Source organism: Erithacus rubecula, assembly GCF_903797595.1.
Source record: "Erithacus rubecula genome assembly, contig: SUPER_Z_unloc_3, whole genome shotgun sequence".
NCBI classification, from domain to species: Eukaryota; Metazoa; Chordata; class Aves; order Passeriformes; family Muscicapidae; genus Erithacus; species Erithacus rubecula.
This window is the reverse complement of record NW_027635944.1, coordinates 1,040,001-1,066,968: the sequence shown is the minus strand read 5'-3', so window position 1 is coordinate 1,066,968 and position 26,968 is coordinate 1,040,001. Positions and strand designations below refer to the sequence as shown.

Sequence of the window (26,968 nt, the reverse complement as noted above, 5' to 3'; positions counted from 1 at the left end):
ATTTTTAATCTTTATTCAGATGAAATAGGTAAGAAACACCTACATTGAAACAAGATGTTATACTATTTGCAGGAAAATGAACTTCAGTTTGTGGAACCAATGGGTTTGCTCAATATATTTTCAAAATTACAAAAGTGCATTTTCAAGCAATCTGCAAGATCTTTCTAAACTTTGTAGTAGTCTTCAGAGGAACAGAAAAGATTGCAAGATCTGTTTCAACTTACGACTCCAGAACTTCCCAGATGGCAGAGAATTTCCTGGTTTGAGGCACTGCCCATGGGAGAGCTGGAAGCCTTTTCTGCAGGCAGTGCAGCTCCTGTAGCTGTGCCCAGCACAGGCTGCACAGCTCCTGTGGCAGGGCTCACATTCTCTGGAGGTGCCATCAGGGAAGAAGCCATCTCCACACTCGTGCACACAGGTGCCACCTGCAACAGAAACAGCCTGGAAGAGCCCTGGCCCCTGTGCATCCCTCTGCCTCCTGCAGAAATTGCTTAAGAAAAGAACCCAGTATCACATTAAATGTTTTCCAGCCATAAAAACTGTGTTGGGTTGCAATACAGGATGTGGCCAGAAATGAATATTCTATCTGTTGACTCATAGAATGTTGATTCATGTCTCTTCTATGGGTACCCATCTGTTGGAGCTGGGTGGGGCAGTGACCCTGATCTCCTGGCACATATCCTCTGCTAATGGGCCATCTTTAAACCAGCTGGGGCAATCATCTTTATCTTTCCCACAGCCCATCCTCCCTCCAGGAAGATATCATCTGCTGCTGGCCCATTCAGTCCCACTGTGTGACTGGTAAAATTACATCATCCCACTGGGAGATGCTCCAGCCAGGGCAGGAGCCAAGCCTTTCCTACCCAGATAAAAACTGAGATTTTGGACAGCAAGTTACCTGCTTTCCACTGAATTCCTGAGGAAAGCTGGACCTTTCCACATCATCCCTGCACCTTCAGAGGAAAACTGCACCTTCCACAGGAGCACTGCTCCAGCTGAACCACATCTGCCACTGCAGGAGGACTGTAGCCACCGTTGAATGGGACTGTGCCACCACCCTGACTGACTGATGGGCTGTCAGGTTGTATTCTGACTCTGTCAGTGTTTTTGGGATTGTTCTGTGTAATACTGATTTCTATTTTAATTTTCCTAGTAAAGAACTGTTATTCCTAATTCCCATATCTTTGCCTGAGACCCCCTTACTTTCAAAATTATAATAATTTGGAGGGAGGGGGTTTATATTCTCCATTTCAAAGAGAAGCTTTTGCCTTTATTGGCAAACACCTGTCCTTCAAACCAGGACAAAACCCATAAATTTAGCATCAAATCTAAATTCAGTTCAGTATTGCATATGAGAAACTTCACAAACTTTAAACCAATCTGCATTTAAATTTGCCTTGAACATCACTTTAATCAATACATTAAACATTAGTACATACAAATCCAATGGGAATCCATGCATGAATAAAAGTTTTGTGGTTGAGTCCTAACAATTATACTGTCTCAATAAATAATTATAGACTAGAAGCCTCTAAGATTTTTAGATTTATGCAAATTTTAGGTGTATGCAAATTTATAGGATCTCCAGTTTCTGCTGAATATAAAGTTAAACTCAGGTTTAAATCTGGTTCAGATTTAGGTTTTGCATACCTCATCAAAACCTCTGGAAGTTGCAGCACTTATGGCTTTTTGTTTATTGTTTAATTTCAATTTAAAAACTCATAGTCCCACAGCTCACCCTGGTTGTGACCACAGAGTTTCCATGAGTGTGATGCCACAACAGGACACTTCCAACAGCCAGGGCAAGAGGATACTATAATCTCAGGAACTGCTGTGATTCATTTTTGGACTGTGTCTGGACCAGACATGCCTGGTTTATGGCTCCTTTAAAAAGCCAGGGGATTCCTAGGGTTGGGTGACTCTGGTAAGGAATTTAGTGGTTTAAACTGAGCTTTTTTCAGTGTGTTAAAAGTCAAAGTAAAACTGGACTTGCAAATAGTAAGGAAATATTTAAATGTCTTTCTATAATTAAAAATCCTTTCTTTCACGAAGTCTGAATCATAATTTTTTTTTTTTATGTGCCTGAAAGAGCTGAAATTTAAGTATTTACACACTTTGAACCAAATTACACTGCCAGGTAACATAATCACCTATATTGATGCAAATTCCTGATTGTGCTAAAAAAAAACTCAGCTAAATCCCTTCAGCCTCCACTGCCTGCCATAGAACACATTTATGGATTTTATTTTGATCTTATCTTATCTTATCTTATCTTATCTTATCTTATCTTATCTTATCTTATCTTATCTTATCTTATCTTATTTATTTTATTTTGGATCCAGAGTACTTTTCTGACGAAAAAGTCCAAAATTGTTTTGTGTATTTTGCTACTCTTTGTACTTAGTTTACCTGAGAGGTAAAATCCTTCCTGACATGAGTCACACCCATCCTTGCCACAGCTGTCACAGCTGCTGGGACAGTCTCTGCACTGCCAAGAGCTTTCATCTCTGTAGGTGTTTTCTGGACACTGTTTGTAGCAATGCTGCTTGTACCTGTCAGATAAAGCAGAGATCATTAGTAAGTTTCTTTTGAAGGTCATTGAGTTTGTTTTCTTTGTATTTCTAGGAATGTAATGATTAAGAATGATTAATATAATGAACAGAAATTATTCCTGTAATGAGGATTCAAAGTGTGTTTGGGGTTATGCTGTTTATTCAACTAGCAAAGTCATGTTTTCTAATCTCAGGATTCCTAAGTATGATTAATTTATTTTTAGTTTTTTTAAAGGTAGGAAGAAACCTGAATATATACTTCATTAAAAATTATTGTATCATGGTAGTAAAGAGCTGATTGCTTGTAAAAACATATAATCCAGTGCCTTTGTTTATAGAGTCAACATAATCAATATTTTCTTTTTAAAATTTTACAGAGATTTGTAATTGCTCTATTTGAAAAGTAGTAATGTTCTTTTTTCTCAATTTAATTTTAGCTTTTAATTAATTGTTTATTCCTTTGCCCAAACTCCATACATTTATAAGTCTTAGGAGCTTCACATACCAGAGCTAGACACAGCATACTAAAACAAAATTTGTTCCAAATCCACATGCACTGTTTAACTTTTTGACACTTTTTATTCCATATTCCTCTCTTCGGATATGCAAAGGTCCCACCAGTCCATAAGTTTTAACAGGTCTCAATACTGAATAATTGTCTATATTTTCCAACATAATGCTGGAACAGAATGGAAATATAATGTTTTCCAACATTTCCCAAATCTTTTTTCCATTTGATGTTTTACAGACAAGCAATTTAAAGGATGACACAACATGCACAGCACAGATCAATGTAGTAAAGTGCATATTTTTGTGTAGTCATGAAGAGTTATATATATACAACTATACTTACATATAATAGTTTTGAATGCATGTTATGCAGATTCTTGGATCATCTGAAATAAAGATATAAACTTATGTAAATTATTTTCAGAGTAAAAACCAGAATGCCAACAATTTTATGTTAATATTTCTTACACTAAAGCAATTACAGCCATAAAAAGAACATCACTGTCCCTGAATCTCTGTTCACATTTATTTGGAGATTTAATCTTCCACAATCAGATCCTGGACTGTACTTTTCATAGTCACCTGTGTCTTTTTTGTCCTCAGCATAAACCACATACCTGGAAGGAGCTAAGTCCTTAGGAAGTGATGATCTGAAAAGCAGGAACTTTACAGGGGCTCAGGTTGGCACAAATGAACTTTTAAAAGGAGACTGCAGCTAAACTGAAACAGTAATTTCATCCTATTTCTTTATTTGTTGCAAAGATAAGTTAAAAGCTTTTGACATCTCTAAAAGCACACTTTTCATATCTAAGAAATCAGTTTAAATTTCAAAATCCTGGGATAGACAATACAGTTTCTATATTTGAAGAAGGGGTAATGGTGGAAGAAGTGGTGGTGCAAGTCTTTTGGGTAAACTTTCCCACCAGAAAACTAAGTTTTGTATTAAAAATATTTGTTGAATTAACAGGGTAAGTATGCAACTTTTAAAACTCTTAAAATTATGTATTTGACTTCAAAGATGAAGAATATTTTTTTAGAATCTTTCCTCTATTATCTTCTAGCTGCTATTTCTTTCACCTTAAACAAATACCCTAGAAGCAGTGGAATGAAAGGAAACAGAACAACCTGAGTGAATGTATTTTTAAAGAGAACATTCTGAGTTGGAAGGGACCCACGAGGATCATTGTGTCCAGCTCCTGGCCCTCCCAGCACCACCCCTGGGGTCACTCCATGTGCCCAGCAGAGCTGTGCAAGCACCTGCTGAGCTCTGCAGGCTGTGATCACTGCCCTGGGAGCCTGTTCCAGTGCCCCACACCCTCTGGGTGGAGAACCTTCTGATAATATACAACCTAAACCTTCCCTGGCAAAACTTCAGGCCATTCCCTTGCACTGTCACTGGCTGCTGGTCACCACAGAGAGGAGGAGGTTGATGTCTGACCCTGCTCTCCTCTCTCATGAAGAACCTGTGGACTGCAGCCAGGTCTGCCCTCAGTCACCTCTTTTTCAGCCTGAGTAAAACAAGTGACTTGAGTTGCTCCTCATAAAGCCTCCCCTCCAGATCCTTCACCTGCCTTGTGACCCTGCTTTGGATGCTCTTTAACAGCCTAATGCCTTTTTATATTGTGGTTCCCAAACTGCACACAGTCCTCAAGGGGGGACTGCACCAGTGGAGAACTTTCCCTTGTTGAGCTTTATGTGGCTGGGGATTGCCCAATTTGCTGAGGTGTCTCTGAGGAACCTCCCCTCGACCCATTCAACATCTCCTCCCCATTTTGTATCATCTACAAACTTGCTCAGTATCCTTTCCAGCCCTGCATCCAGGCTGTTGATGAAGATGCTGAAGAGCACAGGGCCAAGAATGAGCCCTGTGGAGCCCCACTGGTGGCAGGTCACAGTCTGATGTCACCCCATCACTGTCACCCCTTGTGCCTGACCCTGAGCCAGCTGCTCACCCATCCCATGATGTGTTTACCCAGCTGTGTGCTGGAAGTTTTGTCCGGAAAAATACTGTGAGACTGTGCTTTTCATTACAGGGAGAGCTGCAGAGAACACTACCTTCTCTCTGGAATCAAGGAATCCTGGAATCAATTAGTTTGGACAAGACCCCTGAGATCAGAGAGTTCAAATTTGACCAAACACCCTGTCAATTTGTCCATGGCACATATCCAGTCTTTCCACAAACAATTCCAGGGACAGTGACTCTACCACCTCCCTGGGAGCTCCATTAGGTCTAACCATGTTTCTGTGAAGAAATTCCTCCAAATATCCAATCTAAACCTTCCCATGTGCAGACAAAAAACTCATCTTCTCGTTGCTTGTTGGCTGAGAGAAGGTCAGCCTCTTCTGGCTACAACCCCTTTCCCTTCATGCAGCTGCAGAGAGTTCAGAAGCTCCCCCTGAGCATCCTTTTCTCCAGGCTAAAGAATTCCAGCTCTCTCAGCTCCATGGGGTAATTGTAAGCAAAACATAGGATCTGTTGCTCAGTCCCTCCAGTGTCCTGAAATCTCTTCCTTAATCTTGAGCTTCTTCTTGAAATATCACTGCAATCCCTGTGAAAGCAATTGTAGGCAGTATTTTGAAGGCTCTATTAACCTCTCCTTTTTTTTTGTGACATCCTTAATTTGGGCCCCAAGGAGGCAGAAAACTTCCCAGAAAAGAAGGGGTGGTCTGCTGGTGGTTTAGATTATATTTGTTTTAATAATCATTTTCTTCAGTAATTCCACCAGTAAGATTCAGCAGTTAGCATTTCTTGACTGTTTTGATTAATGAAGCTCCTGAACTGCAAATTGTTGAAAGAGTAGAAATACATGCTCTGTGTGTATGTGTAATTTTAGAAGTATGTTTGGTTGGTGGCTTCTGAGACAGGTAAATTTCTGGACTGATCCATTAGTTTTCTTCCATGCTCCTGTTTCTCTGGAGAACTTTAAACTAAAATCTGGAATATTCTGTGCTTGCAGAACTCAAGGTTTGGTCCCATATCTTAAGCTTTTCCAGTGATCTTTTCCAAGCCTGGATTTTACACAGGAAGTAGTTTTTTCTTTCTCAGAAAAAGAAAAAAATTGAAAGAAAGAAAGATTTTCAATACCTGCCTTGTATCTTCAATGTGCAAGGAAATTCTCTTTTACCTACACTCAAAGGAAGACAACATGCTCTAATGTATTGTTCTGCCTATGCTGAAACATCAGGACTGAAAATCAGAGAACAGTTCCAAAACTTCTGGCTATTATTTTTCTGCACAGATTGCATGTTATCACCACAGAAGCTTGTAGAAAATCTTATTATCTGCAAATCTAAAACTCCTCCTGCAAGACTAACCTCTTGCGGAAGATTTACTCTGAGATAAAAAAGCTGTGTTTATCACAATTTTGTCTTAAAAGCCAAGAGCTATTAATCCTCACAGATGGTTTGAAGAAATGAAGTTTTCCTTTCTCTTTCTTAGGTTGCTGTGAGAACCAGAACAGTTTTCACTCATTTATCATGTAATGATAAATCTTCATCTGTAAGCCTGGGTCTGTTCACAGTGCTGCTCTTTCAGCTGCCTCACACTTCCTTAAATCTTCTCTAAATACTTTTCTTCTCACTCCCACTGCCCTGTAAACTCTATGTTCCTCCATTCCACTTTGTATAATCTTGTTGATTATTTGTGTATGATTTATCCTCACTTTCAGCTTTACAGCTTTATGTTTTTCACTTAGACCTTGTAACCCCAACCAAATTAAATAGTTGGGTTCTGGATGACCTTTGAGAGTGGCTCAAGCTTGCCAAATCAAAGAGGCTAAATCCACATTTGGGCCTAAATGCCTCTTTGGCAGGACTTTATTCCCAGGGAATGGCTCCTTGGGTTTTCTCAGTATTAATTTCTTTTGTAAGGCATCTTTGAAAGAGAAAATCTATATATATTTTAAAAATCTATAAATATGTATAACTATATGTATATATATAAATAGTTATATATATAGTTATATATATATATATATAGTTATATATATAGTTATATATATATAAAGCTATAACTTTGCTGAACATTTTTTCACTCTGCACCCTACTGAGGAGTACTTTACTCTCAGTGTAAGCCTTTGTAAAAAAACCTAGTGCAAAGGTTGAAAAGTCATGTTATGGTGCTCACTGTAGAAATTTGGATGGATCAAAAGTTGGTATATATTGTATTTTGCTGCATGGAGATGAGGTATTCTGTAGGGGCCCATAAGAACTATTCATAAAATAAGATTTTTACTTTCATGAGTTGGGTGAGGTGAGTGGAAGAGAACCCACAAGTTGTATTTTAAACATAAGAAATAGGAGCAAAGAATTTTATGTTCTTGCATTTTATTGACTCTGAAATTCTCTTCGAATAATTACTTTAAGTGGTTCAGAATCTACAGTTTTACCTTATTTTTTCCCCTCTTGTTTGGAGTGTTGGCTTATAGCCACAAGCTCTCTAAAAAGGTAAATTTGACTTTGAAGAAGGTGTCTGAAATTCATTATGGTTTCAAAATCTGGAGAAAATATGAAAGCTATCCTGCAGATATCTAAATATGTGAGTAAATAAACTTACATTGGGAGCTGAAAATTAAATGCTGCAATCATATAAAGAAAATCCTCTTCCTAATATTTTTTGCAGCAGGACTTTGTCTTTCAAAAACTTGCTTTTGTTGAGGAAACTGGATTTAATTTTGTAGACTTCACGATGTTTACTGGCACCCACCAGACAAAAAAGACATTAAAATTTAATCAAAACCTGATGGTCAAAGGTAACACAGACCTGCAGTTCCCAACTTTCTGCATCAGAGGGAGCAACATTCATTGCTGCTCTGAAAAGCAGACTCAGGTCTGAGATACCAAAGGTATGAGATATCATAAAGATAATCTTGGCTGTGTGGACTCAAGATGCATCCAGCACACTTTATTAGACATTTTCTGCCCAGTATTGTGTTTGTGTTTGCTAGCACAGAAATGGGCATGCATTCAAGTTTTTAAGAATTTAGAGTTTTACATCAGTGCTGAGGTCACCCTCCAGCCTTGGCTTGTGCCAGAGTCTGCCTTCCAGGGCTCATGGAAGTGTGCATAAGGATGCCAATTCTGCTCCTGTGGCTTCCAGCAGAGCCAAATGCACCCAGAGCAGGGCAGGACAAAGAGAACACCAATGTGCACAGCCATTGCTTGGGAACTGTGTACACAGAGCTGCAGGTTTGCTGGGGATTTGCACTTTCTAAGGCAATGTTCCCATCAGCTTATTCCAGGACTTGCCAGTGTCTGCAGGCAGAATGGCACCTATGACCATTAAAGATTCTTTACATCCTTAAAATATGAGTGGCCTCTGAATTAATGAAGGGAACAGAAAGAAATAATTACCTGAATTTAAAAGAAAGCATAATTTGTAGTTTTACTATATAGATTTACCTGTCATTGATTAAGTCTCTCTCTCATTTCCTGTCTTTGCTCTTAGACTTTCAGTGTATTGCCACACTGGTGCCTTAAAACAAAATCCATTCCAAACTTGGAGGGAACCAAACAGATTTAACCACATTCCCTGAGGATTCCAGAAGGCCTTACAAACACTATCTACTTCAGTATCCTCACAACCTGCAGGGTTACTTACTGTGTGGGTTTTACTTTTTTTCTCTGAAATGCCTGATACGGGATGCAAAGCATTATAAATTATGATGCCTCTGTCTTAATCTGGATGTAGATCAAAAAGAGAGACTGCCCATGCAGGCTTGCTCTATTCTGCTGGCACATGGCATCATGCTAGAAGGAAGCAAATCTTATTAATTTTCCTGTCTCTGCAAAGCAGGACAACATTTCCCAAGACTGCAGGTGGTGGTTTAATCTGTCATTTGGTGTCTTGTGAAAAAGATTTTTTGAGCAAAACTCTTTCAGGCTAGTAGAAAAACAGGCAATTCAATTATCTTAGCATCATTATGTATCCCTCCTAAAAACAAGAGTTCTTTACTGTTCTTAGAATAAATTATTCAATTATGTTAAAGGGAAGATAGGACAAAGAGACTGGAAGACCCTCCAGTATCCACTTAATTTTAAAAGGCAGTCTGTAGAAAGACTGTGTATATGGGGTGTTCCACTCTGTGTGAAGATGTGTAGCATATTCCTTATTTTCTCACCTTGAAATTTTAGTATTTTAAGTTAGTTACTTTTTTGGCAGTGTAATTTCTCTAGAGCCTGCAAAAGAATGAACTTCTTGTAGGAGATGGGCATAAAGTTTTTGTTTTTAGGGGTTTTTTTTGCGGAAGTTTCTAAATACATCAGCATTCTGATTTGATATGAGAAAGTTGTTATTGTACTTATCTATGAATGAAGTTGTTGATATACCTGAAAACTCACTGAATGTTAAGAGTAAAATATCTACTATATAGTATAGATAGATAGAGGCATCTACCATAACTACCCAACTTATTTTAAGTTGAAGCCTGCAGTTGAAGCCTTCAAGAACATATTATAGTTTGAAAAATCTGCTTGGGACTGTGCTTTGAGGCCACCACTGTTCTTCTTTTCCAAGTAGAACTACCAGTAAACCCATATCTGCCTCTCAGTAATATATGCATCCTGAGCACCAATGGGTTTCCTTAATATAATGCCTGTAAATAAACTCTGGCATCTTAATACTTCTGACTTTACACAGCAGTGAAAACTAATTCAGTCTCTGTTTTACCTGCATCCATTCTGTTGATCCTTGAAGCCCATAAAAAGCCCTCTTTTAAATCAGAACTTTGAGTTCAAGAGTTGAAAGTGTGCAGTGAATGTTATGGATGATTCATATTTAGGAGACAGTGATCCTCCCAGGAAAAAGGCAAATTAATGCAGCCCCTTTTTCTGTATGCCAGCTGACCATCAACAACCTTCCAGTCTCCTTATTCACACTTGCTAAGTTCATAACAAAGAAAATCTTCTGAGTCACTAGAAATTACTGTTTTTAAAAAAATGTTGCTGTTCATACATACTACATTTCTCCCTAATTCAAAACACCAATTGCCACTACAGAGTTTCAGAAGAAAAATCAGTAATTTGAACTCACAGTCATTGTAAAAAACATAGAAAATATTAGCACGGGGAAGTAACATCTGTAGCACCAATAAAGATAGATATTGAAACATACACTTTCCCTTAATTTATCATCCCCTCAACCAAGCAGGCAGCTGCCATAAATTTGGATATCACACCATACAAAAGGAGGCCACGGTGCAGTTGCATTCATGTTAAAACCATCTCCTCATGCCACAGTATTGACAGGGATGCTGCAGCCAGAGAGGAAAGCCTCAGGCCTGACTGAATTCACACAGAATGGCTGGTCACCAGCATCACAGGATGTTTTTTATGGTATCACACATTGGGTTGGAACACTGGCAGAAAGAAGGAATGAAAAATGTGATAAAAATCCTCGCTGTGATTTAGCCACTGCAAGAGCTGGACAGAGAGTTGTGGTTCAGAGTTTGGAGTTTGTAGCAGACAATGGCATGCCAAGACTGTGCAGTCCTAAATTTTGCAGAGCTGGTAACTCAAATCCAGAAAGTGTCCCAGCCATGGATGGCAGCCCTGAATGTGAAAGGTGCATTTTTTTAATGCAGAGAGCGTATTTTCACATCCAGGGTTTTCACCTCTGGAACACAACAAAGCAGAATCCCTGCTTGCCTGGAGGCAAGTGCCACAGCCCACCTTTCAGACTCCTGTGGGGCTGTAATACTTCAGCCATGGCTGCACACACCTTGCTTGCTGGGTTCCTGTGGGCAGTCTCACTTTCCCTGGATATTTTGGCAGGAGGACAACCCCTGAAGCTGCAGGGAGGCTGCAGCAGCCACATGGCAAGAGCTTTGTGGTGTGGAAGCTGAGATTCCACCTGAATCTCAAACCCCTCTTTTTGTTTAACACTGCTGGTTGCATTTTCAGCTCAGGGTATTTCCTTTCTTGTGTTTTTCACAAGGAACTGTGCACAGATGAGTGGGTTAGCCTGCACCAACCATGAAATGCATTACTGGGATTTTTCAGGGCAGTAGCATTGATGTTAGCAGTAACTTGCCCTTAAATGAAATTTTAAGATTCTTCTTACACCTATATCTTTGAAGGGGAAGCACATGGTGGTGATCTGTTTTGAGGCATAGAAAATTTGGACATTACTGTAAAATTCTGTGTCTGATAATGGCTTAATAGCTTCAGAAAGTCACTAAAACTTTCAGCCTGAGTGTGGCATTCAAGCTGCTGTAAATTTTAATAGCTAAATTAATATCTAAGTTATTCTTATATATGGGGAATATAAATTCTAGAAAATTATTTCAAAAATAAATATAGTATGGAATATAATCTACTTGGTGAAGAAGCCACCTGCACCAATGACTAATTGCTCAGCAGCATGCACTTAAGCTAATGACAAGAGTGAAGGGAACTAAATTTTCCCTACCTCAAGAATAACAATAAGGTTGATTAAGGGAATATTTACCCTGTTTGCAGTTCTGGCATCCCTCTGAACATGGTACACAGTCTTCAGAGTCAGGATATTCCACTCCACCTGTGTTTTTCAAATCATCAGTTTTGGGTTAATTCTATACAATGCAACATTTGGAAGGACTCAGAAAAAGTTCCTATAAATAAACTTGATTCAAAGCAATAAAGGAGAAAAACTCATGGAAAGTTGTTTTCTCATTTGTTTCTGCATAACCCACTCAATTTGAGGAAAATTCTCTTTACAATAACATGATGCTAGGAGAGGATCAGAGCTGGAAATCAAGCACCTCAGGGTCAGGTGTGACTGTGTATTTCAAAACATTTTTTAATACTCTTAAACAGATTTCTGTAACAAATTGAATAGAATATTTGTTATCCCCTACTGAAGGCTTACCTTCTCCACAGCTATGCTTCTGACAGACATTTTCAGTGAGGTAGTAGCCTCTGAAGCACCTTTTGCAGTGGCTGGAGTTGAGGCACACCTCACAGTGGCCAGGGCAGGGCACACAGGTGTGCTCCAGGTGGTGGTGGCCTGGAGGACAGTGGTCTCTGCACTCCCCATGGTACAGGAAACGTTCCACCCCTCTGCTGTCTGTGTGGCAAACAAATGGGAAAAAGTTGTCAGCCATAAAGGGCATTTGGGGTGCAAGGAGGAGCTTTATGAAGTTCCAGTGGAGATTTAGGGCATATAAAATGTCATGCTAGTGAACAATTGCTCTTTAAATCCATCAGTCTAATAAAAAACAAAAATATCAAGATTTTTCCATGACTGAGTCCTCTTGCAAGTGTTTGTAATGCGTTGTACATGCAAATGTAAATTATTAGGAAAGCAGTGGCCCCCTTCACCTTTGGAAAGACTCAACCTGTGTCCCTAGAAGATTAAACTGTGATCCTCATCTTAGTGGGCTCATCTAGATTTTAATTTAAATAGCAGATGTGCAGCTATTAGCTATTAAAACACATTCTCTAATGAACTGAGAGGTCCCCTGCTCCAAATCCTCCTGAGCCAAGCCTGTGAAAACACAAGTAACTTAATGTGCCATGTGCAACATGGGGAGTTTTCTAATCAGTCACCCTACAGTATAAATTACACATATAACTGTGCTAAATGCATATCATTGCCTTAACTTAAGAATTTGCTTACCAGAATTTAGTTTTGAAAATGCAGAGAAAGCAGCTATAGTAGGCAATTATACTGCACCACAGCAGAAGTTAAATTTTATTTATTTTGCTTTTCATGCACAAATCTTTAATTTTCCTGAGAAAATTAAATGTGAGTCTCAGAAGTGTCTTAATGTCTCAATTCACAGAAATCCAGAAATATATCTTGCTGTCCTCCATATGGGAGAGACTTTGGGGAGCAATTATGCAAACTTGCTCTCATTACACCTGAAGTATCATTTGAAAACTTCATCTACTGAGTCACATTTCCTAAAATGAGAAAGTCAATCTCATCATCAGTATGACTAATTAATGCAGCCATGCTAGTGCTTGCTTGTAGTCCAGACACTTACTAATAAATAAAATCTGTGCCATTGTTGATTAGAACTGAAATGGAGGCAGCTGCTAAAATGAAAAGGTTGCAAATACCACTGTGAGCCATCAGAAGACAGCTCATAAAAATTGCTCTTTATTACAAATTACATCTTAAATACTCATTTTCAAGGACAATTCAGACTAGTTGCACATACTTGCAGGTAATGGCCTCATGTTTTTGCTCATCAAATGTTAAAGAGACAATTGGAGTTAACTTTTAAAGCAGAATTTCAAAAGGAGAATAGTGGCTTTTTGGAATTTCCACCTAATTGTCTGCTTTAGCCTTCCTCTCAGCCTAAGATCTACAAAAATGTGTGTTGGTGATAAGCTTCTCCTTGCAAATCCTGTCTGCTCAGCTGCAGGGTCACAGCAATCTCCAGTGGAACCCACCACACTTCTTTTCCAGAAGCAGGCTATGCAGGTTTTCTGTCCTTTTTTTTTTTTTTTTTTTTTTTTTTTTTTTTTTTTTTTTTGGTGTGTGCTTTTTGTTTGTTTGTTTGTTTTGTTTTGGTTTGGTTTGGTTTGGTTTGGTTTGTTTGTTTGTTGTTTGTTTGGGTTTTCCCCCCTTGTTTCTGTTTCTGTTAACATAGCTCCTATTGAAAAAACACCAAGGGAAATGCAGTAAGTTGACAGTTGTTTTCTTGTACTTTAAAAATAAAAAAATTGAGTTCTAATTCCCTTCAGAGTCACAAGAAGATTGTGATGCATGTTGGTGGTAAAAGCACTACTCATTTTATTGAATCTAACAACTGGCCCTGAGAGCTGAGGGAAAAGGGGATTTGGAGGCCAAGGGAAGGGAAAAACCTGGCAAAAGGAAATGTGACTTACCTGTTCCACAAGAGGTGCATTTGTTAGGCTCACTTCCACTGCAGTCCAGGCAGGTGTGATGGCACAAGTGACACTGCTGTGCAAATTCAAACTTTCCTCTGGGGCATTGCTCAACACAGCAGCCATCATCAAAGAATCTTTAAAAGAAGACAGAGGCATAATTACAAATTTAGGTCTACATGTTCTTTAAATCTAAAGAAAACTCAAACAATTGTTCTCTCATTCTATTTGCAAGCCTTTGAACTTCAAGAGTTGGTTTTCCTGATGTTATTTATAGTATTTACTGTATGAAAAGTGTTTTGAACATGATTCTTAGAGTTCAAAGACGGTTTTTCGCTTAAACAGTTTTGTGAGAAAAATCACCTTTTGATCCCTTGCCTAGATTCCTTGTATCACAATCTCTGACCATGGTCCCATGTGTCTGCTAAAGGGAAAGCAAAATTTGGTCTTTATGAAGGAATTTGTTTTACTTTAAAGACTGTCTTTAAAAAGTACTGTGGCTTCAGTAATATGACCTTGTACATGAAGTCAAATATCTATCTGAATTTTGGCCTTTTGGAGCTCTGTTTTTAGACCTACATGTTGCCATGACTTAGGAATGGTATTTACCATTTAGTTTTCCCACTGAAACACTCCAAACCATGCTCAATTGCCTGTCCTCCCTCCCTCTCCTCTGCTGGGGACGGAGAGGAGAATTGGATGTACAAAAGAGAAAGATCACAGGCTGAGACAAGAACAACTTACTGGAAACTGCAAAGAAATAAGAATATGATCAGTAGCAGCAACAAGATCAATTACAAAGTGCACAACAGCTGAACAGTGCTCATGCCAGTGCTCACAGCTGTGTTGCAGGGAGCTCCTGACAACCCCTGACTGCACCAAACCATGAACATGGAAAGGCTCCCACAGCCCTGGAACTAACTGTGCAGAGGGACAGAATAACTCCCAACAGCCCTGCCTGCCCTGACCACTGCAGAAACTGACCCTGTGCTGGCTGGAAACAGGACCTGGCTCATCTCTGTGCCAGCTGTGTCCTGCCCAGATCCTACAGGTGCAGGATCCAGTTGTGGACCACGCCTGTGCTGTGCACACACACGAGCACAGGTGCAATTTCCACAGTCAATGGCTGTCCCTCCAAGGTGCCTGTTAAATTCATTTAGTCCAAAACAATGGGTTCTACCCAGCCAAGGCATCTTCCAGGGCAGGAGGGCTGGTGTGCTGTCAGCTGGTGTACCTGGAACTGACTGTACTCACTGTCTGTGCTAGTTATGGAATACTCTGTGTGTATGTAGTGTCATTCAGCAACAAATATTAAACAATTCAGCACTGCAGGCTGTTCTTACACACAAAAAAAATCAAATATTCTTGAGTAATGCATCATGTTTCTCTGGCTCTCTGCTTTACCCACCAGGTCCCATGGATGGGGTTACCTTTGCTTGAGGCAGGACTAATTCAACCTGACTTCCATAACATTCCTCATGTGTACCACAGAGACTTTATCCCCTTCTACAGTGCATGGGGTTTTCTTTGGGCAGGATGACCTCCACTGTCAGAGCCTTGGGTATTAATTAACCACATGGCCTTTACTTTTTGGCTGTGCTGCCAACCAGTCTTTTTCCATTGTTTCAGCCACCTCCATGGGCAGTTTGCTGAAGTTCACTGAGCCAGTGTAAAGGTAGGGAGAGAGCTGGCCATTTCTCTCATTCAATGATATCTAAAGCTGGATGGCTTCCAGCTCTGCAATTCAACAGGGTCCACCTCAATATCTTCTGTGACTTGCTGTGTAGAACTCCCTAGAGTAGCTTTCCATTTTCACTATCTGACCTGTCCAGCCCATTTATTCCAAGCAGCATCATGGATGATGTGTGGAAGGGATTTTCTCCCTGAATATCCAGCCCTCTGCTGACAGTGCTGAGAGGAGCTGTGCTTCAGCACCAGCCCCTTCTGAAACAGCCAAACCCTTAAGAGAAGCACTCAGCATGCCCTTTCCACCTGGGCAGGCTTCAGGTCCCTTGTGTTCCAGAACCCCAGTGGTTCTCCTCCACTCTCCCCTGAAGCTGTTTGCCAGACACTCAAATCTCCCTGGCTGAGTATGCAGCACATTTTTTTCAACCTCTCCTGTCCTGACTGGCTCAGGGGCTACTGCATAAACAATCTCCTGTTTAGTTTGCTCAAAAACTGTTCAAGACCCCTCTAAAAGTCATTCTTCTTTCCTGTTGCATGATAGAGAGGATTTACAATCTGACTAATCTGGAATGTGAATACTCCAAAAGCCCACAGCACTTAGGGAAAGCTCATTTTCTTGCTGTTTGGTGTGGATATAGCTGCTTTTTTGTTGGCCACATCAATTCGAACCTGACAATGACTTCTTGCCATTTTTCTTCCAAAAACTGAATTTCTTGGGACTTCCCTTCACCTTAGTTTGTTTTATGGAAAAACCTTTGGGAAGATCTGAAGTATCTTCTCTCAGTTTTCTAAGTTTTCTGCTGTGTTTCCCCACACAATCATGCTATCAACGTGTTGCAAGTGTTGTGGAGTCTCTGCCTTTTGCACTGCAGTTTGGGTCAGTCCATGGCAGAGTGGGGCTGTGTTTCCACCCTTGGGGCAGGCAGCTCCAGCTGTGCTGCACATCCCTCCAGCCAAGAGTGGCCTGCACTCTGCTGCTGAAGGAAAGGAGAAAAACACATTTTCAGTATTGATCCTTGGACTCCAGTTCACACTGAAGCTCCACCATGTCTGGCACAGCATTCAGTGGTGCTGTGACTCCCTTCAGGCCACCATGGTCCACAGTCAGTCTCCATTGGATTTACACACTGGCCATGTGCACAACTAAACAGTGAGAGAGTCTTGCTGGCCACTCACGGGGTCTCTCAGTTCAGGACTCATCTCACTGATGGGGGTCACAGAGTCTTGCCATGGTGTTATCCATGCACTGCTGTGCTAGTGATGTTTTTATTCTACCCTCAGCAGCCCCACAGCAGAAGGGTCCTCTGAGAGACCAGGCAAGGTGTTCAGCTGTCCAGCTCCCTCTGTCTCCACAGCAGCTCTCCCAAAAGCCCAACAATGCCCTTCTGGATCCTTGAAATACCCTCTCCTGAGGCAGTCTCTGCCAAGGAAGCACAGGGCTCTGGGACAATGGGGTGTTTTTGCCATTCTTTCCCAGTCAGGGTCACTTCAGCTTCCAGTACAGTCAGTGTCCAGTTCCCCCTGTCACCTCAGAAACAGAGATGGATTCTGCCCCCAAATATCTTGACAGCATCAGGGAACATTGTGCACTTGTGTCAACTAAAAACTGAGGTTCTTGTGTGTCTGATGTGCCAAGCCATTGGATCCACACAGTCCAATAGATCTGATTGTGCCTTTCCTCCACCTGGCTGGAGGCAGGGCCTCTCCAGCTCTGCTCGTGGTACTTGTTGCAGTCTTGTAAATATGAACTGGAAAACTTCAAGAGGATTTGAAATAACATCAGTTCTCCTGTTCTGCCTGAGTACTTGTCCAGTGGAAACTGGAGCTGCATTTATCCTCGAAGAATCTCCTGTGATGGCTGCTTGTCCTCTCAGCTCAGGTACCCATGCTGCCAGGGCAGAGGTGGGTTTTCCATCCCATTTCCTCATGTCTTCTCTGCAGTCAAAGGCAAAAACACAGGTTGCCTTCTTTGTGTGCTGTCTCTTCCATGCAGTGGGGCACTTGCTCCCAGTAGCAGAGACTCTGGTCTGTATTGGTGGAACATGGGACTCTCTAACTTTCTTGATACTTTCAAATCTGCCCAAAGTCTTAGATAATCTTTCCACAAGGTCCTGCTTCCTCTTCATTCCTTGTGAAGCAAACTGAATTGGTCTTGGATTTCTACTTCTATATAGTATAGGGGCAGCTGCTACCTGCATGCACTGCTCCTCTGCTTCACATATTTCTGATATGTTGTGATTTCCTCCTCCTTTCCCTGGGAGCACTGTCCAGTGTTCATCTGTGTCCAGTAAGACTAGCCAGGGCACACTGCAGTAAGCTGTTGTTCTCTGGAGTTGCCACAGCATTTTCCTTGCAAATATTCTGTCACTGTCTTACTGTCCTGTAGTCGTTCAGGGGAGAACTTCCAAACCATTGGAACAGAGAACTTCCCCCCAAACAGTGCCATATTCTCCCATATTCTATGCCACTCAAATCTTCCCACACTCAGAGCAGACCCTTGAATGATCTTCCTGGAAATCTCTTTCTTGACCCCAAGGGTGGTGTAGACCATACCAAGGAGACATACCAGACACAGCAATAAGAACATGCACTCAACATCCAAAGTGAATTTCTCACAAGCTGTCAGAAGGAGAAAAGGGGGGTGAAAAGATGGGGAAAATCATCCACTCCACTCTGTCACAGAGCAGGTGTGATGGGTACGATTATCAGTGGATTCCCAAAAGTAGTGCCTGAGATGAAGAGCAACATTAGATGCACATCCCAGAAAACCTCACTTCCTTTGATCTTACTACAGCAAGAGAGCAATCCTGATCCTCCTCCCTGCTCTGAAGCAACACATTGTGAGGAGCATATAGAGCATTTATGGAGGCACACACAGGGACAGGTACCACACCCACAAATTACAGGAATCCTCAGGTCTGTGTTACCCCAACCCTGGGTGCCAAACAAGGGTTTAGCAATGGAATTAGTCAATTTAGTGCTCCCACCAAAACTCCAAACCACATGCTTCTTACTCAGTCTCCCATCCCTGTCCCGGAGGTGGGATGGGGAGGAGAATTGGAGGCACAAAAGGTAAAAAAGGAAATGAAGAGCAACAGCAAGAATATCAATAGCAAAGTGTACAGAAGTAGAATGGTTCTCATGGCAGCACTTGACCATTTCCATGACTGTGAAGAGACCCCTTCCCCCACTCCTGGAAATAAGATCAGGTGGCACAGAATACCTTCCCAGCCCCAGCCATGCCCCTCCTGTCTACTGCAAAAATTAACTCCATCCTGGCTGGAATCAGGGCATACATCTATCTACAAGTACATAGGAGCCTGGCTGCTAAATTATCTCCTTTTGCTGGGTAATTAAACATTTGCTGAAGAATCCTTTTATGTGATGAAAATCTATGGTCCATTTTTCAGTGTTGCTTAATGTTTTAATCTGCTTGGGAGAAAAATAGAAATGCATCAATTCATGCATTGTTCACAGACTACTAAAAGAAAATAAAACCAGTTAGCTAGATTTTGATAGTGTTTTCCCTCCTAAGAAAATAGGAAAAGAAAGGCTGTAATCCTCAATACTTATCTACTTTGACCACTTTGCTAACTGAGGACTTGGGATTCAGTTTTAGAGAAGCTGAATGCAATTTTGGCACTTAGTACAGACTTTGAATACACCTAGACAACAAAAGCCTTTCCATTATATTAAGACAGTGCATGTTTTAGAACCAGCCAATGGCATTAGAGAATATCTGCAATACTCCCCAACAAATTTCACTTGCTATGACCATTTTCAGATGTGTTCTGAAAGAAAAGGAGAAATATGACAGGGGTACTGGAGGTAGCTGCATTATGTTTATATGGCATGCAAATATTACTGAGTGTGCTAAGTCTAATGATATCCATCCTTACAAGCAGCTCTCACAGTGCTAAAGCGTGTTTTTCTTGCTCTTTGTTATGTTGCCCTAATGGGAAACACCTGGTCAGATGTTGTCACTAACTTTGGCTCGAACTGTAAACAGATGGACAAGGAATTTGGTGATAATCTGTTAGTCTGGATAAAAAAAATATGCGATATAATTTTTTTCTTTACAAAAACCCAAAAACAACAGCAAAAAAAACCCCCTCAGGTAGCATAATTTTCATTTATCAAATGATATTAGAGTGATTCTATTATTAAAATAAATTAACCCTGGATTTTCATAAGAAACTCTTGCCTCTGGGCAAGGTTCCTCTGTATTATCATTTCTTTTACTATAGACTGCTCTGCTTAATATGACTTTTTCTACCAGTTTTCATAATGCAAAGAAGGGTCTCAGAAAGATTTTTGAAACCTTAGATACCAAAATTCAGAATTTTTAAAGAATTAATCATGGTGGTTAGAGTAGCATCCTCCCAAAAGCTTCCTGAGACCTCATTACTGGAACACCTTGGTGGTCCAGCACAATAACTTGGTTCCTCTGTTTGTTAATATCTGCATGTAAAGCTCACAATGTAAATTGCAAGGGAGGAACTGACAATCTAACTAAAATGCCATTGTGAATGGGAAAAATCCACTCCACAATCCAAAATTCTTCCCAGGTTTCCTCTGCTCTCATTTCTGATGTAGCAGAATTTAATAATGCTTCCTCACTCATGGATTTGTTAGGACTCCAGAGTCCTGGGATGTCTTTCATTGGCATAGTCTTGTAATAGATATTTTCAGGGCAAACTGCAAAGTTGCTGAGGGATTTTCTTTCCTTGCTGTAGAGGATCTGATCCTGTTTTCATGCCAGTGGAAATCAGCTGGCTACAACACAATCCTGTGCAGATTATTGTCAACCAGAGTTATTTGTGAGAGAATACAGCTGTGAGTAGGAGGTGTAAAAAACCAGTTGTCTTCTGGAGCAGGGGTGACATGACAAACAAAAACCTCTGATTTGCAAACTCCTGTGGAAAAGTGTCTTTCTAGTCCTGTTCAATCCTCATGGCAGGTTATAAATATTGAACCAACCCATGACACCTCAGTGAGGTGCTATGAATATCTCCCAAAATTAGCCAGCATCCATGCTCATTCTTGAGCCAATCCTCATAGCTGGGTAGAGCTGCAGATGCCCCAGATTCTTGCTGTGGAATTGTCAGCTGTGATTCCAGCAGTCATGATTTAGAAAGGATGACAATGAAAGAAAGTCTATTTTACACATAAGAATGAATTTTTCTTTATCTGTGGGAATTATGCTGCTAAACATGAGCTGCTGGTAGCCAGCCATTTTGTTTCTTTACATAAAATTTTTTTTCTCATGTCCCCTGGATTTTTTTGCCCTAGACACTTCTTCCATAGTCTCTGCTAAACACAATACAGCCTCTTCTCAGATGATGATGTGAGATCTTTGCACTGCACTGTGCTAGGAGACAATTACCTTGTGGGTGGGCAGCTGATGCAATTGTCTGACTCAGGTCCAATGCATTTCTGACAGGATATATCACACAACTGGCATTCTTGGGAATCATCAAGATATTCTCCTGGTAGAAAAAAAATGGTTTATTTCAGATCAATCTTCTCACAATTAAAAAAAAAAAAAAACAAAAAAAAAAAAAAAGGAAGAAAAAAAAATACCAAACTTCTCAGGTTGAAAAACATAATGATGAAGAGGAATTTGATCTATTTTTAATTACTGAAATGAGCAGATTTCCCTGTGGCATCCACTGACTCTCTTGGAGAACCAGGATAACCAGAGCTGTTTGTTTGTTTTCTTGCTTATTAATGTTTCTTTTCTTTTTAGTGCTACTGAGGAGTATTGATGATGTAATATCTTTTGAACTCGACTGCAAGCTGCAGCATAGAGGGTTTGCTGTCATGGGTGTGGATATGTCACATGAGGAGATGGACTTGAGCAAGTTTCCATCAGACAGAGACCTGGTGGTGCTTCCCAAACCTCCAGCTTGAGAATATTTTGTCCCCCTCCTGGGCTGCTGATGAAAGACTCCCTACCTAAAAGACCCAGGCTTTCATTTTGGCTGAATTGAAACTTGGTGCAAAAGTGCACATTTGGACTTGAAAAAAAAATATATTATATGGATTTCTACCTTGAAACTGATTAATTATATTAATAATTAAAGCACTGGTCCAAACTGGTGAGCTGCATGGTTAATTGCTCTCAGGGCAGAGATTTGGTAAGTAGTATGAATACTTTATTTGTGTGCAGTATCATGTGGAGACAGTAAATTGATTTATTGCACAGTTTTATAAAGCTCAAGATTGGGTCTTTTATGTCAGCTTGTTCTGGGAAAATTTATTATAACTGAGTCTATATATTTAAGGAATTGGCTGTTCCTTCATTCTTGAATAATGGAAGAGGTTGGGCAAAAAAGTCCTATATAATACATAAAAACTGCAGTTTCTATAGATACTCCAATATCAAGCAACTCTTTCCATTTGCACCGTGGCTGGAAAATCCAGATCTGGCAAATATAGTGAACTTTAGGAATCAAAACACAAATATGGAATGACTTGGGTTTGGCTTTCACTTGCAATAAGTTCCTTACATTTGAAGAGCAAAGTAACCACTTATATCCATTTAAAACAATGTAGGGAGGAAAAAATTTCTAAAATACTGCAAATTATGTTCTCTGTTGTGTTTTTAACAGTTGTGTTTTTACATATTAATTTTTTTTTTTGTAATAGCTGAAAACTCTGATATGACATATGAGCTAGGACAGGACTTACACATCTAAGGGGATGTGAACAGGAATAAAGGCAAACTGGCTGGAACTTCTAGCCAGCTCTGGGTGAATCCTGGGGTACCCAAAATGCAGGCAGAGATGTAATGTGTGCTTTGTAATGATTTGCATGTCTTCTAAAGAGAGGGAAAAAGTAAAAGATGGGCCAAAAGCCAATGATGGAACCACATAAACCATGAAGACAATGCTCCTCAGAGACTCAGGGCTAGCTGGGAAGAAGTTCAGACTAGGAAAAAATGAAAAGTCTTCTGATGGGATCAGGGAAACAAAAGTCTTTGAGTGTGTACAAGTTCATACATTTTTATAGTTCTCCTTGTCCAAAGAGCAATTTGTATACATCTGTATCTGCATCTCTATATATCTATGTGTCTATTTCCAGACATTTATATAACCCCTTGCATGCCCCAAAAGGCCAAACCTTAAACTGTGTAAACTGGCTAATTCTGTGGAACTGGTGCAGCATTTCTGACCTGTAACACTGCATCTTTTATGAGTAATTGCTTTATAGGACTACAGCTAAAAACACTAGAAAAGCTGTTACACATATTATCCAGTGGGATCCTAAATTTTTCTAGATATTACTCAGATAACATTGTTGTATTGGTGCATACCTATTGTAATACCAAATATTTATAATTTTCACCTTCTAGAAAAAAATAATGTGGCCTTCAGGCAATTGACAGATTTGGTTAATATAAGCCTCTTGAGCCTTTTGGATATGCATCCAGAGGATGTAACATGGAATCCCACATTCTCAAATGATGAGATTTGAATGTATAATTTTGTCATGGTTTGGGAATGGCAGTCCCTCACTGAGACTCACCTAAACCAGATGCCAGTCCTTTTATTCCCTTCCCTCACTCTTTACCCCTCCCCCTTTCCTCTCTGTGGATGGAGCTGAAAATAAGAGTCACAAAAATGTGAAAATCACATATGAACAATTTACTGGAAACAGCAACGAGATAATGAAATAGGAACAGCTACAGTATTAATAACAAAAGGTTGAAATTATTTACATGGAAAGTAAAACAATACTGGGCTTTTCCCCCCTCCACCCTTTCTCTTGCTGCTGGAAGGAGAGAGCAAGACCCTGTGCTCACCCTCCAAAGTGATGTGAGATGGTATCCAACAACATAAGGGTCTGGCCATGCCCTCTTCCCAGATAGCACCAAAAATTAACTTTGTCCCAGCTGAAACTAGGACAAATTTGAGATGTATCTATACATACATATAGATGTATACATAGATACACAGACACATATATTTGGACAATAATACAACCACGAAAAATCTGAAAAGACTTGTCATTGCAGGTCTGATTGAGTGTGTTATTTTATTGAGTTTACATCCCTGGGAAGTCTGTCAGGGTGATTTCATTACATGATTGCTTCTCTGATGCTGTTTTGTGATAGGTATTAGAAAACTTTTCTGTTTCTCCTTTACTTTATTTGCCTACACAACCCGTGTGCTTATCCTGTGTGTCTGTCCACTGGGCCTAAGCTACTAATTCATACACCTCAGCTGTGCATCCAAACCAGCAGAAACACTTAGTTTTTAAAGGTTGTAGTTATTTCTGTGTTATGCCTTTCACTGGAAGTGGTGTAATTCACTTCAGCTATGTTTGGAATAATGTCAGGAAGCCCAGTTCTGTGGCACTGAACTGAAGCATTTAAATGAATACTATGAATTAATACATTTTAATGAATTGTAAGAATATGCACCAGAAAACACTTACATATTTGGCCCTCTGAATTGCAAATGACATATAGAACTATATCTCTGACATGCTAACAATATAGTTTTTTGTGAATATTCAAAGAGTTAACACTGAAATTCAAAAAAACTTTTAAACTATTTCACAGGGCAGCTCAGCCATCTGCCAGAATTCTTTGTGAACAATGTATTTCTTTACAAACCTCACTAGATAAATACAGGCTGCCAAAGCCTCAATCCTTTTCCTCCTTTCTGTATTGGAAATCTTTATCTGACATACTCAATGGAGGAACACTCTCAGCAATGTGTGTTCACTCAGCTTTCAATCAGTGATCATCAGTTTCCTGGATCATCTCCTATTTATCCTTCATCATCATGCGAGTTCTGCTATCTTGTTACCTTGTTTAAAAACATTTGTCACATTGGTAAAAAAATGGAAAGTGGAGATATTGTAGCAATAGTGATATGTTAACAGACTTGGTTCCTCATAATAGGAAGATTTTAATGTATAATTTTTGTGTCCCTAGCTGAAAATGTTTAACTCCATATTTGTCTACGTCAGGTTTCAAATTGTGCCTTCAACTGAATACAAAATCCCTGTACTTAACATTCAGTTCCTACCAGATGCTTTTTAAGTGAGGTAAGAACTATTCCTCCCCTTAAGGAGGTAGAAACCTGAGTTGCAATAATAGAATCAAATCAGTTTTTAATAACAAACTAGAACCTGTCTCTCCTGAGTCCCAGTCTGGAGCACTTGTTTAGTTCCCAAGTGATTCTGTGTTTTTGCATAACAGTACCAAGTGCACCTTTATCTTGTCACTTCCTCTCTTGCTGTCCAAAACCTGTGCCATTCATGGGCAGTACATGATATTTCAGGAGATCAGTTGGGTGAGGGTGTGAATATCCTTGTCAGTCATGCATGGAGGGATGCACTTTGTGCTGGCTGACATAAATCCTTTTCTCTTTTCCCTCCATGAGACTTAGCCACTGCAAGGCACATGTCACTTCCCCACTTTTTATATAATCTAATATAAAATGTCTAATTTAAAAATATTCTTTACTGTCTACAACATTGCTGCAGTGGTTTTGCCTTAAAATCAATAGAAAAAAAATACCTTATTTCCTTCATTTTGCTTGTTTGCTTTCACAGAAATCTGGATATGGATTTCATACTTGGGTTCTTTGTATATAATCTTATGGCTTATAAAGGTTTGACAAAGCAAATAAACAAAAACTGCTCAGAATTGCTTTTCATCCATTATCTGCAAGAACTGAAATGAGTTGGTCTTAGGGAGATCTCTGCTTCTCCTCGTGCTTGGCTGAGATACATTTTATTTTGTCTGGCCTGTGGGATCAGGTCCTTGAGTTCTCTGAAAACGCACTAATTCATAAAGCTCAAGTAAACTAAAACTAACTTGCATTTAAAAACCCATGAAAATTCGCCCTGGAGACTCTTTTTAAAGTTATTCTTTTGCTTAGCCTAAACTCTCAGTATTTGATAGATTACCCCTTGAAAGACATCTTGCCATAATGTCTATGTTGCAACATTTTCAAGATGAAGACATTCCTTTACCCTCAGATCTGACAGTTGAACAAAATTTGCATCTGGTTTCCAATTATTTGTCTGACTTCAGTTTTCAGTCTCCTGCTAATTACACAATGTCCAAATTTCTGTCTCCCTTTTCAGGTGTGCAGAAGTGACAAAACTTCCGGGTATTAGGATTTGAGGTGATGGGAAGTCTTCTTTGCAGAAGTGCTCTAGGCAGAGACAAATGAGAAGGCTGAAAATAGTATATTGATTCTTAAGTCACCAAATCTCCCCCTTGTGCTGAGGGGGCAAAGCAGAACCCTGAAAAGCATTGAGCATCTCTTCCCAAATAGCTGAGTGTGATATAATGATTTTAGGAGGAAAGGCCCCTTTGTTGCAGGATTAGGTGAGATTACACAGAGAGACCCAGGCTAGCTGTAATCATGGCAGTCAGGAGTGAGGAAATTGCCTTTATCAGACTCCACTGTCCTACATGGCCCTCTATGCTTTTCCCTGCAGCCAAAGATGCCTTATTTATTTCTAACACAAAGGGATTTCTCCCCCTCTTTACAATGTGTACTTCTCCTCCCATTTCTACATAATATTAATACAATTATTGTTAGAAACCCACTGAAGAGCCAGAGCTTCAGGTGGGCATAAACAGCCCCCAGAAAGACTTTTTTTTTTTTTCTTTTAATCACCTTTAAATCTCCATTCCTATTAAATTTTAGTCATTTAAATAATTTGATTTAGAACTCCATTTATACTAATTATGTGGATGCCTGGAGGCATTAGCTGGCTGTATTCATGGTTTCTCCCCTTCTCTGTGTAAGAGCCTGGCAAGGTGTTTTGCTGCTCACCTGTAGCCTGAAATTTTACAGACCCACAAGAAAGGGGGGAGGGAAATGGAACAATCTCTGTGGATCTATATCAATAAAGCTCTGGTTTGTACCCTTCTCACTTGTTGAAGGAGGGAGAAATATTACAGCACTCTCAAAAACTGGGACTCACAATGGAAAAAAATACACTCAACCTCTACATTTCTTGAGATTTCCAACTAGAAATTTTCCTGTTTCATGTTCCCAAGCTTCCCATTCTTCATAAAAATCAGCAGCTGAGAATCTTCTAAAGGGCAGTGGAACAGAAACACCTGAACCTGACTGAAAATTATTTTATGCTGCTGATAGTACTGCTTTGGAAAGCTAGGTAGCTGCTTGTGAAATAAAAAACCCAATTGTAGCATGCTTTGAGTAAAGTGATGTTATTAGCACATGGAGTACATTAAAGATAGAATCTTTCAGTGCTGGAGCAGAACAGACCTCAGAGGCAACCAAGGTAACAACAATCTGTTTCTCTCCTCTGTTATAAAGCCAGGAATATACACAGAGCCTTCCCTGACCACTGCAGGATTTCTGCAGTCTGATTTGACCAAACATAAACCTGAAGTGGGAAGAGAT

At 40.0% G+C, this 26,968-nt stretch overlaps 1 protein-coding gene across 1 annotated transcript in view; it reads right to left on the bottom strand.

The window, feature by feature from the left end:
* Window positions 1–21,071, bottom strand: part of LOC306814874 (proprotein convertase subtilisin/kexin type 5-like) — a gene marked incomplete at its 5' end in the record, with an annotated part of 43,969 nt that extends 22,898 nt beyond the window's left edge. Inside the window, 7 exons of the mRNA XM_079331359.1 lie at window positions 225–425; window positions 2,410–2,552; window positions 3,406–3,448; window positions 11,509–11,577; window positions 11,908–12,105; window positions 13,878–14,014; window positions 20,950–21,071. Of these exons, the coding sequence (XP_079187485.1) occupies window positions 225–425; window positions 2,410–2,552; window positions 3,406–3,448; window positions 11,509–11,577; window positions 11,908–12,105; window positions 13,878–14,014; window positions 20,950–21,071 (913 nt within the window). The remainder of the gene's footprint in view (window positions 1–224; window positions 426–2,409; window positions 2,553–3,405; window positions 3,449–11,508; window positions 11,578–11,907; window positions 12,106–13,877; window positions 14,015–20,949) is intronic.
* Window positions 21,072–26,968: the final 5,897 nt, after the last annotated feature.